We start from the raw sequence: 16,983 nt of genomic DNA on the forward strand, positions 1-16,983 counted from the left end.
ATCTTTTAATTCCAATATTATTATCTATTATAGTATATTACACACGACTATTAATTATAATATATTTATTATTTATAATATAATAATTATATATTATATTGTAATTATATATATATATATATTATATTATAGTATAATATAATATAGTTGTAATTTTTAACTATATACAAAAATTCAACCTTATAATTTATCAAATGTTATTACACTGATTTTAGAACCAGCACAACTACTATAATTATAGTTTACTAAATATTCAGCTGCTTTTTGTAACAGTTGCTTTTTCTTTCAGCACAAGTAAAAGTAATTTTTTTAAATTCTACAGCACTACCAAATTAAGCCAAGGTCATTTTGTGAATTTTATTTTAATGGATAGTCACTTTAATAATTTTTTTTTTTATGAAGGCCTGTTATTTATGCCTTTGAAAATAATTAGGTACAATTATATATTTTTTCTCTTGATTAATTAAATAGAAATTGTTTATTTTTGAGTTGAGTGGTATAGATAACATTTTTTTATTATTTTTGAATGGTATTTCTGATTTTTTTTTTTTTTAAAATGTACATAGATAGCTTATTGCCTTATTCTACTCAAATTAACCGATTGAATGCTCATTGCCATGAGTCCAACTTATATTGGGCCTCATTTATATAAACCCGAGGGCAGATTCGTAATTTAAAGGACAAAATCCCAATTCTCTCTCCGCCCAATTGCTGCAAAACTCTAACCTCTAACCAGAGCAAGAACGGTCAGAAAACCTATTTTTCCAGATTCTAGCTCGAACGATGACTTCTTCTTCGAAGAAACATTACAAGGAGAAAGTTGTTCGTCGCAAGTGAGTTTTCATGGAATTCAGACTCTCTTTCCGACCAAACAAGCATTTTGTCTGAAAATTTGATTTCACATGAAACCTTAACCGTTTCGATTTTATCCTAAAATTTTGGCTGTGGCGGCAAATTTTTTTGATTCTGTCGAGTTCTGGACGCGATTAATGGGAAAAAATTGTTTTTTGAGAGTTTAAATTTGTGTGTGAATTGCAGAGAAGAGAAAGCAGAACAACCGGAAGCGCCAAAGTATAGAGACCGAGCTAAGGAGCGTAGAGAGGATCAAAATCCCGATTATGAAGCTTCTGAATTGGGTTCTCTTCACGCCGTTGCTCCGCCTGGGAACGTCGACCTAAGGTGAGACTTCTCCCTAATTTTGCCTATATATATATATTCAAATATTTTGCCTATATATGTATGTATTTATGTTGAATTTAGTTTTGTGTTGGAATTTATAGGTCAGCTGATGCACACAAACTGTCCATCGAGAAGAGCAAATACCTCGGAGGTTTGTGTTATTGTGAATTTTTTCAATTCGGAATCTTATGTTTTGATATTTTTTTGTTTGTTTGCACTGCCTTTGGCATTCAAAGTGTATAATTCTATACATACTACATAGTTTTGGCTTAGTTGAAGAGACCTTGACTTTGTTGCTAATGAATGTGTTTTTTGAGTACCCTTTTGGTTCTTGTGCATGGATATATCATTTGGTGGTGCTTAGCTCTAGTCTAAATGCTTTTAATATCTGTTGTGAATTTGTTGCTAATGAATGTGTTTTTGGAGTACCCTTTTGGTTATTGTGCATGGCTATATTTTTTTTTGAGGTACATAGCTCTAGTCTAACAGCCTTTTAATAACTATTGTTGGCTCAATATTGCTCAGGGGATGTGGAACACACACATTTGGTCAAAGGTTTGGATTATGCTTTACTTAACAAAGTACGAAGTGAAATTGACAAGAAACCGGATGCCGGAGATGAAGACGATGGGAAATCTAGGTAACTACTGTCTTTTTGTTGCATCATTTAAGGCTATGGCTTTTAAGTAGACATGAATTTTTCTGCATTTATAGAGGCCAAAAGTTAGGGAACTTGATTTCATTTGTTTCAACAGGAAATGCTGTGCTAGTTCATGACCAAATTTAGTGTGTAATATTTGTATATTTGGTACTATCTTATACGCGCATTGTAACAACGCGAGTTCTAGTATGCTTGTTGCCTTGTTGTATTTTCCTTATCGTTCGTACTTTTGATAAAAGGGGACCTTTTTTTTTTTTCCCCTTCTATTGTCATTACCTTTTCTGTTTCAAAAATATCCTCGAATCTTATATATGGTGATTCATAGCTGTTTTGTGAGGCTAATACTGACAGGTTCTTGCTGTTCCTTGACAGGCCATCTAAGGAAGACCAACAAGTGTCATTTCGTACTGCAACTGCTAAGGTTCATTTTTGTGTGTGGAAAGAAATGGCCATTTGTGTTTTTGAGATCATACAGTGCATATCTGATGTCTTATTTATGTGCTTCAGTCAGTTTATCAATGGATAGTGAAGCCTCAGACAGTCATAAAGTCAAATGAGATGTTCCTTCCTGGTCGAATGTCATTTATTTTTGACATGGTAAATTTCCTGCTTTTGTTCTTTTTGGCTTTCCACTGTGTATTTTATGTATCACCTAAACTTGTATAGAAGTTCCACTATGGAAACTGATATCAATACGGGCCTTCGACTAAAAAAAAAAAGTGATATGGGTCTGTGAAAACGTATACTGCTATAAACGTGATTCTAAAGGTCCAATTTGCTGATACCTTTTTTTTTTTTTTTTTGGGGGTCATATCAGGAAAATGGATATTCACATGACATTCCAACTACCCTGCACAGGAGTAAAGCTGACTGTCCACAGCCTGAGGTGCTGAGATTTAAAGTTGTTGATTCTACGTCCAATTTCTTTTCAGTGATGAACCTTTGATCTGAGTGGCTTGTATTTTGTCCAGGAAATGGTTACTGTCAGTGTTGATGGTTCTGTGCTTGATCGGATTGCTAAAATTATGTCATATCTGCGTCTTGGATCTTCAGGGAAGGTTCTGAAAAAGAAAAAGAAGGATAGAGAAACAAAAGGTAATTTCTGTGACCAACTGCTAGCTAGAAGTTTCTGGGCGTTGCCATGCATTTGCATTTGTTTGATGACAATATCTATTATAGAACTGATTGTATGAAATTATTCTCTTGTTTTTACTTATGTAAACCCAAATTTATAACATAGGTTTTCAGTCATTTTAAATTGTAGTCCATGAAGAAAATATTGTACTGTGAAGAGTTGCTATAGTTATGCCTGGAAGTTTTTTAAATACCATTTCCTATGGGATAAAATTGGTACAGAACATCTGGAATCTGTTTTCAGCTTTCATTACAACCTTTTTGTAATTACATTTTTTGTTTAGCGGTGTGACAAATATATACATTTCTTTTTTTGTTTTCATTTTCAATTGTAGGAAAGATTTCTGTCCTTGGTAATGACTATGACAAAGAGGACAAACCCTCAAAGCCTAATGGTGGGATGTTAAAGAATCAACCTGAACGAGATACTATGCCACCACCTCCCCCTCCTCCCAAGAAAAATAATACCGATTCGAGAGAGAAGCAGGGCCCAATTGCTGCTAGAGTAGAAGAAGATGACATCTTTGTTGGGGAGGGTGTGGACTATGACGTTCCCGGTAAAGACATGAGCCAAAGCCCTCTTTCAGAGGACATGGAAGAGTCTCCTCGAAATAAGGAGAAAGTTGCGTATTTTGCAGAACCTGCTTATGGTCCAGTCCCACCGCCTGTGTTACCTCAAGAATGGCAAGAAGCAGTATGTCTGATAATTCTTGAACTTTGATGCATAAGTACAAGGATGAATTAGACATTTAAATAAATGTTTGCTGACTTTTATGCTTTATTATTTGGTTTTAGAATGGATATGATGTGATGCAAACTCAAGCCTTGGCTGGCGCCTACCAGGGAGATTGGCAGGAGTACCAATATGCTGAACAACTGGCTTATCCCGACCAGTACCTCCAGCAAAACATGCAGGCTTATGATGTTCAAGCCGGATTAAACGAGATTCAGCAAGATCCACGCTTTATGACCCAAGAAGAAAAGGATCGAGGTTTAGGATCTGTGTTTAAGCGAGATGATCAAAGACTCCAACAATTGAGGGAGAGAGATGCTCGAGAAAAGGATCCCAATTTTATTTCTGAAAGTTATTCTGAATGTTACCCTGGGTACCAGGAGTATAACCGGGAGGTCGTGGACAGTGATGACGAGGATGACTTATCGAAAATGGACATGGGAGGAAGGGTAAGTGTTCTCAAGACAAATAATGTTCTTTCATTTTTTTTTTTTTTTTTTTTGTTTGCGAACAGAAGTAAGCTTACTATATACAATAATACCATCAACAATAGCATGCAACTGTTGACAAACCTTAACTGATAATACATTATCCAACAGGCAAAAGGTCGGCTTCACCGGTGGGACTTTGAGACAGAAGAAGAGTGGGCCACATACAACGAGCAGAAGGAAGCAATGCCGAAGGCTGCGTTCCAGTTTGGTGTGAAGATGCAGGACGGTCGGAAGACACGAAAGCAGAACAAAGACCAGAAGCTCAATAATGAGCTTCACAAGATCAACAAGATACTTTCCAGAAAGAAGATGGAAAAGGAGACGAATGATGAGGGTGGACATTATGATGATGATTTACAACCAGGGAAAAAGCTTCGTGTATGAAGTTGGCAGCTCCTAGGATAGCTAGTGTAACATTTTATCGATTGTATCTTTCATCTTCATCATCTTCATTATTACTATTATTATTGCTGAACGTTGTATCTTTTAGATTGATAAGGCTCTAATTTGAAAACAAGATTAAAGTTCAATACAAGTACGTCTTCTTGATAAAGCAGTGAATGGTGAAAACGTGCTATTTTTGGTTCAACTGTATGAAATCGTACTGGAATTAGGCTTGGAAAACACTAGTGCTATACGTGAAACTTTTTTAGGCGAATCAAGAATGTATAAGAATGGGCGTCATTAAACTTTAGGTGAGAATTGAGATCAAGAGTTTTGAAAGGTAGCGGCCACACAAAGCATTAAGATCCTAATCAATCCAAGATTTTAATTTTGTAACCTCTTTCTTGTTTGTTCCTTTTTCCACTAGGGTCGTCAAAATTCAAAGTATTTTAAGTGGAAGGAGAAGGAAGTCAGTTCACGCTCCTTCATTAATAATTTTCAGAGGTTGCCAAACATATATGTCATGTTTGGAATTGATTCCATTTTTATTTTTCACGTTTTAAAAAAAAATAATAAAAACGTTTTTAAAACGGCGTTTGGCGCAATAAAAACAAAGAATAGAAATGAAAACGATTTTTTGGTTTAGTGTAAAATGAGAGAAATAAAAAATTTCATTTTTTATTTTCGTTTTTTCCTCTCTCGAGCAGCGAGAGAGAGACATTAATGGGTTTTTTTTATACTGAAAACAATCTTTTTGATAAAACTACCAAACGCAATTTTAAAAATAATTTCTGTCTGAAATTAAAAATATTTTCATTTTCATTTTCATACAAAAAATAAAATCATTTTGAAACGAGTTCTAAGCGCGTCCATAATCTCACTAGTTTAGAAATTAAGAATTGAATCATAGCGCAGTCATAGTCGTCTTTTGTCGTTGTGCCACCACATATAATCTCATTCGTTTAGCTAATTAAGAAGGGTGATTTACACATAACAAAATTTTGATATCAAAATTTAAATTAGCAAAAATTTTGAAATATTACAAGAATAGTAAAATTTTATATTATTTTTATGTCATTAAAATAATGACTATATCATTACATAGTATAAAATATGATTTCATTATGATAATTACTGTCATTTTTGCTATATTTATAATATTTTAATAAATTTAAACTCAATGTATGAAATTTTGCCATGTATCGTAATTATCACAATTATTTATATTTAAGAATTGAACTTCTTTTACTGCCGTGCCATACTATTGGTGGCAAATGGTTAATACTTACTATTAGCCTAAAGTTTGCAAGATAACACAGAGAGCCATATTTATTTCACATTAATTAAGTGTTAATTATCTAGAGTTGCAAAGAGAAGAAGACCAACAGGTTCATAGATTGTATCAATTCGGCCCAAATAGTGGGCCAAGAAGTTGGACTTGGGCCCCAGTTTTAATGGACCCAACAGTCACACTTTGGAGGTCCACGTGGACTGAATATAAAGCCCGTATGACTTTTCTTGAAAGTTGGGAAAACCTCGGACGCACTACCGCGGAAACCAAATAAGAGTCCAAAAATCCGGTTTTTAAGCTTCCAAGTTTTCTTCTTCTTTTCTCCGTCGTCTCTGTGCAGCGGTGATTGATTCGATTTCGAAGCCCTAAAAACCAAATTCAGCAATATAGCAGCTCGCATGACGAATCGGTATTTCCAATCCTTCATTTTCTTGCGTGAATTTTGAATTTCGTATGTGCTTGTTTTCGTCCCTCCTAGAATTTATGTTGGCGTTTTTGAAACCCTAATAATAAGAAAATTGGACGATTTTTAATTCGGCAATTCGTTTGGGCCTTTATGGATTACTCCATCGGAGCATATTGCATTCATATATTTATCGGTCGAAGATTCCATTATTTTTGAATTAGGGAAAAAAAAATTTATGGTATTGAAATAGTTTTGGAGAATATACTTGAATGGAAAATTATAAGTTTTGTTAGAGGTGAAATGCTGTTTTCCCAGGATGTGGGGATTTTGTTTGAGACTTAACTCCCGCTTGGCGTTTTCCTAGGGTTCCCATTACATTTACAGCCAAACTCAGAAACACAACAACAAAGGTTCGCATTACATTTAATTTTCTTCGATTTCGCTGCTCTCGTCTAAGAATCTGGTAAAGTTATCGTCTTTAATCTCGGAATAATACTTTCCGTTCATGCCCTAATTCGCACAAATGAAATCGGAGGAATGGAGGGTAGATTTCTGCTGAGTTTCAAAGAAACCCCCGAGGAAGTAACGTCACCTTCGATTGCTCTCATTCTGGTCCCTGCGTTCCTGAGTTTTAAAAGATCAATATGTTCGTTTGGGAAATCTAACAAATTCTCTCTTTTTAGGTGTATTGTTACGTAACCTTAATTCTTCCATATTTGAATCCTTTGTAGCCGTTTTCTATTGAAACTTTCAATATGTTTGTTTAGGAAATCTAACAAATTCTCTCTTTTTAGGTGTATTATTATGTAACCTTAATTATTCCATATTTGAATCCTTTGTAACTGTTTTCTTATAACCTTTGTGGTGGTTTTTCTGTCTGTCTAATCAATTTTGTCTTCTCTTCTGCCTGCCTATGGAAAATATATATGCTACTTTACCTTTCAATCCTTTACTTTATCTTCAAGGTTGTGTTCAACTCTTGTTTGGTGCTGAGTGATATCTCCTATCTCCCTTGATTGGAAGTGATTCCGTACGGTTCTAATGAACATTGCCTTTAATCACTAATTGGATCCTCTCGGTTTGAGTCTCATCTCATGGAAATTTCTGATTTTTTTCTTCTCAAAAAAGAAAAAAAAAAGAATGCTGTTTTGCCTGATTTTTGCCCTATCAGTCTTTAATGAAATTTCTGATTGTTGGTGAATTTTGGGTTGGGGGTTCAATATAGTCAATTTTGGTTGGTTTTGTTCTTTAAGGTTTAAACTTTTTAGCATTTTTATTTATTTGGTTTATATCTTTTTGTGCGAAGTAAATGCCAATTCTGAATCCTGATCTATACTAATTTTGAGGTATTGATTCCAAGTGGCAGGTTTATCCCCTGGTGATTTTTATCATTAATTGTGTCCGTAATCCATGGCGAGCTTTGAGGGGAGAGTTACATATTCTTCACTTTCTAAGCTAGAAAAAGAGAACACCGAATCCCATTTTGATGATGACTCCAGTGAGGGTGGATGGGCTGTGGCGGAAGGCCGTGTTTCTTATCCATCAGTTTTGAAGCCGTCGAACCAAGAGTATTCGTACCAACTTCCTCACGAATCTGAAGATTTTATTGACGATGTGTTTGATTCAAGTGAGGATTCCGGTAACTTCGCGCCTGCTAATATGCCCCCGGAGGTGAACTTGAAGAATGTGCTTAATGGGATATTTGCCATTATAACTGGGCAAAATAAATCTGCAACCGTTCTTGCGAACAAGTTGTTACCCTGTTCTAATGTTTCGTTTCTTGGCTCTAGCAAGAATGGAGAAACCTGCTTACACTCATCAGTTTACATACCTAGTGCTCCGCCCCTTCTCGAGGCCAGCGGAATAAATTATAGTGCTTACAAAGAGGTGTTGGAGGCCGAACCCCCTGAGTGGCTTCCTGATAGTGCTACCACGGTTTGCATGCAGTGCACTGCTCCTTTCACGGTGATTACTCGTGGAAGGCACCATTGTCGGTTCTGTGGGGGCATCTTCTGCAGATCATGTTCTAAAGGAAGGTGCTTGATGCCCATCAAGTTTAGGGAGAGGAATCCTCAGAGGGTTTGTGATGCTTGTTATGACAGGCTTGATCCTCTACAGAGCATTCTTATTAACAGTGTTAGCAATGCTGCGCAAGTTGCGAAGCATGATGTGATGGATTGGACGTGTACAAGAGGTTGGCTGAATCTTCCTGTTGGTTTGTCCATGGAACATGAGATATACAAAGCATCCAATACACTGAGAACTTACTGCCAGGTCCAGCTCGGAATCTTAATCCAAAGTTTTTCTTAAGATGAGTTGTTAGCGAAACAGGCGAGGGGACAAGTCTCCTCTTTTATGATATGATGAGTTCACCTCATAATTGTGTCTGTCTTACTGTCTTCTTTTATATGCTTATTAAATAGCAGAAGTTGGGGTGAAAAAAAAGGAAGTATCATTGTGTAGACCTGAGTCCATGGTCATTTTCTAACTTTTTTTTTAAGGAAATTTTCTAACCTTTTAAAGTATCACGTTTAATTGGCAGATTTCTAGACTGAATTCTGAGAGGTCCATACCATCAGCAGTTTTAAAAGGAGCCAGAGGCCTGGCAATTCTAACGGTTGTCAAAGCTGGTGTTGTTGTTGCTTACAAACTTGGCACTGGTTTGGTCATCGCTAGAAGGGCAGATGGATCATGGTCTGCACCGTCAGCCATATCGTCTATTGGCTTAGGATGGGGTGCTCAGGTAAAACTTGCAATTGGTTACAGCTGAATGATAATCAAAGTTGAAAGAAAGAGAGAAAGAAATTCCTCAAATTAGTTCACTAATCTTTTATCATTGGATCCAGTTTCAGTGCTTCTCTTGAGGTTATTGATTTTTTTTTTTCCTTTCTTATTGCCATTGTTTATTCAAGATTGGAGGTGAACTTATGGACTTCATCATTGTTCTTCATAATTCGGAAGCTGTGAAGACTTTTTGTAGTCGCATGCATTTCTCCCTTGGTGCGGGATGCAGTGCTGCTGCAGGACCTATTGGAAGAGTGGTGGAAGCAGATCTTCGTGCCGGAGATAGAGGTTCAGGAATGTGCTACACTTACAGTTGTAGCAAAGGTATTCTATTTTTATTTTAAATCAGATATTGCTGGGGTCTCTCTTCCAGTTTCGTGTATTTCGTGAGATGAGAGAGCTTTGCTTCACCTTATCTTCTATTTAGCTTTGATTTAGCAGCCTCTTATTTGCATTTATGCTTTCTTTTTCATATCATGCCAAGATGTTTTACACAATGACTGAGTTGGAAACCTTCGTAATATGGTGGGAATTTTTGAAGAGTTGAAACTATATGGCCGTTTTTGACAGGTGCATTTGTGGGAGTCTCGTTGGAAGGGAACATTGTCGCGACGAGGATGGATGCTAATCTACGATTCTATGGTGATCCTTACCTCACCACGACCGATATACTACTTGGGACAGTGGAAAGGCCAAAGGCTGCTGGGCCCTTGTATGCTGCTCTTGAAGATCTATATGCCAGTTTACGGCATTAGTTTCCGTTGCCCTCTTTGTATATAGTAGCATCTCTCTGTTGCACCTGAAGCGTCTTAAAGACTACTCCCCGTCTTCCTCGGTTCAGCTGCATGCAATGCTGTTTCAAATGTGAATTTCTAGTGTTTGATTTTATAATTGTACAGTACAAAATACAAGTTCATTCATGTTTGTTAATATTTATCAGTTTGAAGGGAAAACGCAGATCCAGTCTAGTTTTATTGCATTTTATGGACGCACATTCGTACATATTAGAACAATAAGGTTTGTCTTCTGGATAAATGATTAAACCGATCATATTAATGTCATTTCGTGTTTTGTATTTATGTCTGCGTTACTCTAGCTAGGGTCTAGTATTTAGTTTTCCAGCCCCATTTTTCTAATCATCTTCCTTGGCCGTCCATTTTTTTCTTCACTAGTCTGCTTGAGTAGTTAAGGAACCGCTTTAGCCAAAAACAATAAAAAAAAAAAAAAAGGAAAAGGCGAGCGCACAATGATGTGAAATTACAATTTTAAAAGAACTTTTAATGTGTTACACTTTAGAATGATTTTTTTAGATTTTCTAATTAAGTTTATAAATCTGATCGAAATTGCCTTAAATACAAGTTTTCCTTTTTTGAGAAGCTTTTAGGAAGCTAAGGGTTTATTTGGGACAAATTTAGGTTCAAGGAATATTTTTAAAAATTATCTATTTTTCACAAAATTTCTGTTAATAAACTCAAATCACGACTTAAATATATATTCTAAGGGAGTTAAATATTTTTCAAAATAGTTCTAAAAAAATAAAAAATGAAAGCAACCTATAAAAACCTATCTTAATTTTTTAATTTTTTAAATTTTTTTTTTTTTTTGCACTTTTGAGAAAAGTATCTTGTAATGTGGAAACTGGGGACTAAAACTGAAAGAGCAGAAAGTCAACTTGATTATGACCAAAATGTTTTTGATGATTTAGCATTGTCATTAACAAGGAAAGATATTGGATAATTTTGTCTTTTTCTGCATAATTATTCTAGAAAAGGCACGATATATATATTAAAAAAAACGAAAAGGTAAAGCTTGTACTGGCAAAACGCTTATAGGTTACGGCAACACTGTTTAATCCAATCCCTAAACCAACCCAAGAGTCCATAATCACAAGACTCGGTTAATTCGTTCGTCTTTTCAACAACACATGAAACTGAAATCGGAGAAGAACAAAAGACACGACTCGTAAAACTCTTCCTCTTCGTTTTGATCACCATGAGTCTGACACCAACAATTGAAGTAGCGAAAGCTGCAGAAGAAATCAGCAGCAGCGAGAGAGGAGGAAGAGGAAGAAAAAAACCCAAAATGGAGGACCAACAAGTCCACGAGATCATCGATCTTGAAGCCGAAGAAGAAAACGACGATGACGATGGTAAGAAGATGAGGAAAAGATTCTCCAAAAAGGGCATCAACAAGTCCGACCCAATCTCCGTCGAACAGTACCTCGAGGAACGAGACCTTCATCTCGCGATCATGGCTTCTCTCGCTACCAATAGCCCCAATTTCATTGACCTTTCGGAAGAAAGTGCCGAAAACCAACTCCTCTGGTTCGACTCGCAAGAAACCTCCAAGAACGAGACCCCGAGGTTCGAAATGGGGCAATCTTCGAATTCCAAGAACGACCCGTCTTTCGTCTGCGAAATCTGCATCGAACCCAAATCGTCAAACGAGTCCTTCTCCATCAAGGGCTGCTCCCACTCCTACTGTACGGACTGCGTTTTCAAATACGTCGCTTCCAAGCTCCAAGACAACGTCACCGCAATAAACTGCCCTGTTTCCGGCTGCGACGGGTGGTTGGAGCCCGAGCATTGCCGTTCCATACTCCCGGCGGAGGTTTTCGACCGGTGGGGATTCGCGCTGTGCGAGGCTTTTTTTCTCGCGTCGGAAAAGTTCTACTGTCCGTACAAGGATTGCTCTGTGATGTTGATTAATGATGGAGGAGAGGCCGTGACGCAATCGGAGTGCCCGAATTGTTACAGAATGTTCTGCGCGGAGTGTAAGGTTTCGTGGCACGAGGGGATTTCGTGCGAGGAGTTTCGGAAGCTGAACAAGGACGAGAGGGAGAAGGAGGACATCATGTTGATGAACCTTGCGACGAGCAAGCTCTGGAGGAGGTGCCCCAGTTGCAGGTTCTACGTCGAGAGGTCCGAGGGTTGCTTGTTTATGAGATGCAGGTTAGTCAGTTAGTTAGTCAGTTAGTCAGTTAGTTAGCTGGATAGTTAGTTTGATTATGCGTCTCGTTTGAGGTTCATAGAGTCTTTGGTTAATGCTTCGTGTCCAAACTTAGGGAGATGGGAGCATTTTAAGCCTTTGGGTTTTGCTTAAAATTGGTGACTTAAGGCACTAGAGACCAGTTGGAAATTTCATGATTAAAGAAAGTATAATGGTCTTAAAAATAGTAGTTAGTTCTTCAAACATGGTATAGGAAGAAAGTTTGGTCATTATCGGTATTAGTGCCATAGGCAGGCCATTACAAGCTGGAAGGAGAGGATGGGGTTTGGGTGGGGTTATTCTCTTGAATAAGAACCAAATTTTGGAGCCTTTTTTTTGTCTTTGCTATAATGGCATATGAAAAGTGTCATTCCATATGGGGATTTTATTTGGCGGGTCATTTAAAATGTGGCAGCAATAGCCTGAACTTTCAACATATCAAATCTGTGGGAACATCAGGGAGTGAACTCTTTTCACAATTGATAAACATGGTTTTTGAATTTGATACCTTATGTTATCATCAATAACGTACAATGTGGATAATTTATTGTTAACTTGAGCACAATGTGAATAATTGAGAGCACATTTGTCACTTGGACCACACTTCCGACTCATTATATTTATTTTTTCTGCAGCAAAGTCAAATAAGATTCTGACCCCCCAAAAAAGTTTATTAAGTATATTCATCTCTTATGATGACTAGTAAAAAATTATTGAAATATCCTATTAGAAATGCGCTAGAAGGAGGGCTTGAACCTCCGACCTTGTGGTTAACAGCCACACGCTCTAGCCAACTGAGCTATTCCAGCTTCTTGTTTCTCAAATGACTTTGTTACAAACATCACTTGTATGTTTACATTGTCTAAACATTTTTTTTTTCTGTTGATGCATCATCATCTTTTATCTTGAGTACTTGAAACCAATTTTTCCTTTTCTAGTTAAAAAGTTGTTTTTCATGTATGTGGATGCCTATAAAGCAAATGTCACAAAAAAAAGAAGAAGTAAAAATGTGCATATGGATTTGCATCTTATATTTCTATTTAACAATCTGCAAACCGCATAATTGAATTCAATAGTTTAATATTGTTTTATGATACTAATCTCACATTTTGTATCATTTTGCTTATTGCAGGTGTGGAGTTGCTTTCTGCTACAATTGCGGAAATAGTTTACAAAACAATGGCCCTCACTATTGTAGTAAGTGTAGGCGATAACATTCTCCGTCATTGTTTGGTGGCAAAAGTACTTCCAAAATAATAGATAATAGATATAACAAAGTGTATAAAAGTAATCTTATGTCTCGTTCATTTCACTGATTCGAGTTTTCAATTTTAGGTTTTTACAGTAAAAAGTTCTCAGAAAATATCACGTCTAACTTTTTCTGCTACAGTGAAAAGCTCTAAAAAAATGTCACATCTCAGTTCAAATTAAAAACTCGAATCCGTGAAGTAAACGAGGGCTTAGATTATGGATCCGTTGTCTCTATAATCTCACACGAGCCTAGAGATTATTGTTAGTCAAAAGACTAGAATAACATTCAACAACATGTGATGCAATTTCCAATTGCTCCAACTGCTCATATTCACGGGTTTATCGTTTCCCACCCTCTATGCTAAGGTTAAAAGCACCTCTCTACTAAATAATAAAAACAAAAGTTTAGCATCTCTGATGTAATATTTAATTAATTTATCTTAAAAATTTTAGCATTTAATCTTCAATGCAATGCTATTCTTAATACTAAATTTATACTAAGTGTACCGGGTGTTAAATTGACCTTTAATTATTATTAATTGATGTATTTATTTTTTTTATTTAATCATTACAGTATTGGTATTCAAATTATTTGAAAAATAAAAGTTTAGTTATACAACTTTTAAATCTTAATCATTTTAATACAAAGTAAATTTAACATTTAAAATAGCATTATATATTGGAGTACAAATAAAAATTATGCATTATGGTAAAGTTTAGAGCATTTCCAATGAAATGTCTAATTAAATTGTCCTAAATTTTAGCTTTGGAGTGGGAAACTTTCTCTTCAATGCAATCTCTTGGGGGCGTTTGGTATGCAGTAATCTTAAGGGTGAGAATGAGAATCTGCAATATTATCATGTTTGGTACAATAATTATAATTTTTAGATTCCCAAGAAAGTGATTACCATGGGATTCACTTTCTCTCATTTTAATGTAATTTGAATACCACCCAATATAGTGTTATTCGAATTCTCAGAAATCTCAAAGGGGGCGTTTGGTATGGGGTAATCATAAGGAATCATATTCTCAAGAAAGTGATAGAGGATAATATGATTTCTAGGAATAATACATTATTGTGTTTGGTTCCATACAGAAATCTTTCTCAAATTCTTAAGAATATTACATTACTGTATTTGGTTGTGCATAGGAATGTTGTGAATTAAAAAATATTTTTTTAAATGAATAATAATAATAATAATTATTATTATTATAAAAACCCATGACATCTTATTATTATTATTACTATTAATTGCAAAAATTATTATTATTATTATATTTATTATTAATATTAATATTAATATTATTATTATCATTATCATTATTATCATCATTATTATTATCATTATTATTATTATTATCATTATCATTATCATTATCATTATTATTATTATTATTATTATTATTATTATGGATCTTCTTCCATGCGAACAACCAAACACAATAATGTAATATTCCTGAGAATTTGAAAAAGATTCTTGTATGGTACCAAACACAGTAATGTATTATTCATAGGAATCATATTACCCTCCATCACTTTCTTGGGAATATGATTCCTACTGATTCCCGCATACCAAACGCCCCCTTAGTGCCAAGTTCACCACCAAGTATAGTGTATGCCAAATTGACATTTAATTACTATTAATTGTTGTAATTATATTTTCATTTAATCATTACAACATTTGTATTTTCAAATTATTATAAATATAAAAAAGTTTACTTTTATAACTTTTAAAGTTAATGACCCAACGATTGGACCGACTCTAAAGCGATGAGAGTTGGTCCAGTCTGGCCTTAAAGCTTCGATTCGTAATTTATAAGGTATTTTTAAGCAATTTTTTTTAAAAGGTGTTTGGGCCGGACCAAGCCGGCCAAAATAAGGTTTCGAGCTCAAAATCTTGGCATGGCTCAGCCCGAACACTTAAGCATGCCGGGCTGAGATCAGGATTGAGCCAACAGTGTATGACCTTGTCTATTTGATCCGGCTCAAACTTTCACCTTTAGATCATAACAAAGAGGAAATTTAACATTTAAAATGGTATTAAGTATTAGAGCATAAATTAAAATACCATATTAATAGTGTATTTTTACACTTTTTAGTACCAAATATAACGTTGGCATAAGTATTTGTATTATAGACGGTGTTACTTATAGAAATTGGTAGGAATATTTATTAGCCAAAATTGAATCCATCATACAAATTGAGTTGGGAGTGGGCAAACCGGAGCTTCATGATGACCTCTGGATGCGTCGTCGGGCATGATGTTTAAATTTATTTTAGTCTCCAAGTTCACCGGAAAGCGGGCTTTCTATTGTCGGGATTGGTGAAGTTGCAAAGCTTCCGTTGGGGCGGATTGAAAGTGGGATGAAATGTCAAAATTAAGATCAAGATAAGATTGGGATTTGCTACCAGAGAAGTTTCCTCTTTGTGGCATTCGGAGTTTATGTTGATTGTTGACTATTTTTTTTGGTAGTTATCCAAATTGGTGTTACTAATATCTATTATAAAATTCAGATCTTTATGTTAGTTAGTTGGTGTTTTTGGTGCATTAAAACTTCTTTAGCAAAATTTAAATATTTCTAAAAATAGAAATTGTATTTTGGTCCCTTAATTTGAGAAAATTTCATTAATTTTGATATAACAGAGGGTATCAAAATGAAATTTTCTCTCTTAATTTTTCCTCCTCTCTCTCACTCTCAATTTTTTTTTTTTTTTTTCCTTTTCTTCTGCCTTCATCTCTCTCTCTTTTTGGCCCCATATTGTTACACCTCATAGTTAGCTTAAGAAAATATTACAAGAAAATTAAAAAAAGATTGCTAATTAGTTAGCTTAAGAAAATATTACAATAGACTCTAGCGTTCAAGAGCTAAAAAATATAGTCTTTCCCAAAAAAAAAAAAAAGCGCTAAAAAATAGGAATAACTAACAAACAATGCAACAAATAGATTGTGGGCACAAAGTTTACGTTACCACAAATTAAACCACAACTAAATTAGCTATAATTAAGGAACACAACCTAGACAGCTCACTTTTTGACTATGTCTAAGTTACAGAAGAAACAAGCGACTAAAATACTTTTATCACTTCATCATCGAGGTTTCCATTGTGTAACTTTTTGGAGCAAGGACAAATTCTTAAAATTTTTGAGTTAGTGTTTTCTCTCTCGAATAATCTTGATTTCAAATTTCCTTGTTGAATTGGTATTTTTTTCCTTCTTGATTTCAATTCTTATTATAATGAAATCTCTTTTTATAGAAGCCCTATATTTTTAGTCCTAAAAATCTGAGTTTTATTTTTTTATATTTTTTAGAGGCCTAAAAATCTGAGTTGGATTTTTATTAATCTCAATTAGTCACCGATTCAGGTAATTCTTTTTTTTTTTTTTATAGAATTCATGATAATATTAGTCTTTGTTAATTAATTATAATTTTTATATTTTAAACATCTTTGTTTGAATTTTAAATAGTTTTGTGATTGTGTTTCCGACGAATTTCAGGAAGTATTTTGTTTAATTTTTGGGTTTTTGGTTGTTAACTGGCTCTCACTTGTGTCTTTATGAGATGATTTGCCTTAAATAAATTGTTACCTTCATTGCAAAGTCTTTCATGGCGCCATATGATGGTACAATTATACATTTAAAATTTCATGTCTCAAATCACATTTTCAAGTGGTTATATTCAG

The 16,983-nt window shown here is 35.0% G+C and overlaps 3 protein-coding genes and 1 non-coding gene across 5 annotated transcripts; 3 read left to right on the top strand and 1 right to left on the bottom strand.

Moving 5' to 3' along the window:
* Nucleotides 1–703: 703 nt before the first annotated feature.
* LOC21402497 (suppressor of mec-8 and unc-52 protein homolog 2) lies at nt 704–4,748 on the top strand. The gene is made up of 11 exons (XM_010108778.2): nt 704–833; nt 1,039–1,179; nt 1,281–1,330; nt 1,705–1,819; nt 2,213–2,261; nt 2,348–2,437; nt 2,658–2,726; nt 2,812–2,935; nt 3,310–3,668; nt 3,770–4,156; nt 4,307–4,748. Exons 1-11 carry the CDS (start codon nt 784–786, stop codon nt 4,580–4,582), a joined length of 1,710 nt encoding a protein of 569 aa, XP_010107080.1. The 5' UTR covers nt 704–783; the 3' UTR covers nt 4,583–4,748.
* A 1,381-nt stretch (nt 4,749–6,129) lies between these two features.
* On the top strand, nt 6,130–10,124 carry LOC21402498. 2 transcript variants are annotated; one of them, XM_024172706.1, is made up of 5 exons: nt 6,130–6,282; nt 7,640–8,553; nt 8,822–9,022; nt 9,192–9,387; nt 9,634–10,124. In XM_024172706.1, exons 2-5 carry the CDS (start codon nt 7,690–7,692, stop codon nt 9,816–9,818), a joined length of 1,446 nt encoding a protein of 481 aa, XP_024028474.1. In that variant the 5' UTR covers nt 6,130–6,282; nt 7,640–7,689; the 3' UTR covers nt 9,819–10,124. The 2 variants fall into 2 exon arrangements, with proteins under 2 accessions (XP_024028474.1, XP_010107081.1); XM_010108779.2 differs by having other exon boundaries at nt 7,646–8,553.
* Nucleotides 10,125–10,929: 805 nt separating this feature from the next.
* LOC21402499 (E3 ubiquitin-protein ligase RNF144A) lies at nt 10,930–13,395 on the top strand. The gene is made up of 2 exons (XM_010108780.2): nt 10,930–12,014; nt 13,184–13,395. Exons 1-2 carry the CDS (start codon nt 11,056–11,058, stop codon nt 13,263–13,265), a joined length of 1,041 nt encoding a protein of 346 aa, XP_010107082.1. The 5' UTR covers nt 10,930–11,055; the 3' UTR covers nt 13,266–13,395.
* On the bottom strand, nt 12,787–12,860 carry TRNAN-GUU. The gene has a single exon. It is a non-coding gene; the product is annotated as a tRNA-Asn (tRNA).
* Nucleotides 13,396–16,983: the final 3,588 nt, after the last annotated feature.

The sequence above is a fragment of the Morus notabilis genome, unplaced genomic scaffold (genome assembly GCF_000414095.1).
Source record: "Morus notabilis unplaced genomic scaffold, ASM41409v2 Scaffold1303, whole genome shotgun sequence".
In the NCBI taxonomy this organism is placed as follows: domain Eukaryota; kingdom Viridiplantae; phylum Streptophyta; class Magnoliopsida; order Rosales; family Moraceae; genus Morus; species Morus notabilis.

What these genes read in the sequence shown, in the direction of transcription:
- LOC21402497 (XM_010108778.2), top strand. Translation starts at nt 784, where the DNA reads ATGACTTCTTCTTCGAAGAAACATTACAAGGAGAAAGTTGTTCGTCGC. An exon ending in CCTGGGAACGTCGACCTAAG is followed by an intron (nt 1,180 to 1,280) that starts GTGAGACTTCTC and finishes TGGAATTTATAG; the next exon opens with GTCAGCTGATGCACACAAAC. An exon ending in TTCGTACTGCAACTGCTAAG is followed by an intron (nt 2,262 to 2,347) that starts GTTCATTTTTGT and finishes TATGTGCTTCAG; the next exon opens with TCAGTTTATCAATGGATAGT.
- LOC21402498 (XM_024172706.1), top strand. Translation starts at nt 7,690, where the DNA reads ATGGCGAGCTTTGAGGGGAGAGTTACATATTCTTCACTTTCTAAGCTA. An exon ending in GCTTAGGATGGGGTGCTCAG is followed by an intron (nt 9,023 to 9,191) that starts GTAAAACTTGCA and finishes TGTTTATTCAAG; the next exon opens with ATTGGAGGTGAACTTATGGA. An exon ending in CACTTACAGTTGTAGCAAAG is followed by an intron (nt 9,388 to 9,633) that starts GTATTCTATTTT and finishes CGTTTTTGACAG; the next exon opens with GTGCATTTGTGGGAGTCTCG.
- LOC21402499 (XM_010108780.2), top strand. Translation starts at nt 11,056, where the DNA reads ATGAGTCTGACACCAACAATTGAAGTAGCGAAAGCTGCAGAAGAAATC. An exon ending in TGCTTGTTTATGAGATGCAG is followed by an intron (nt 12,015 to 13,183) that starts GTTAGTCAGTTA and finishes TGCTTATTGCAG; the next exon opens with GTGTGGAGTTGCTTTCTGCT.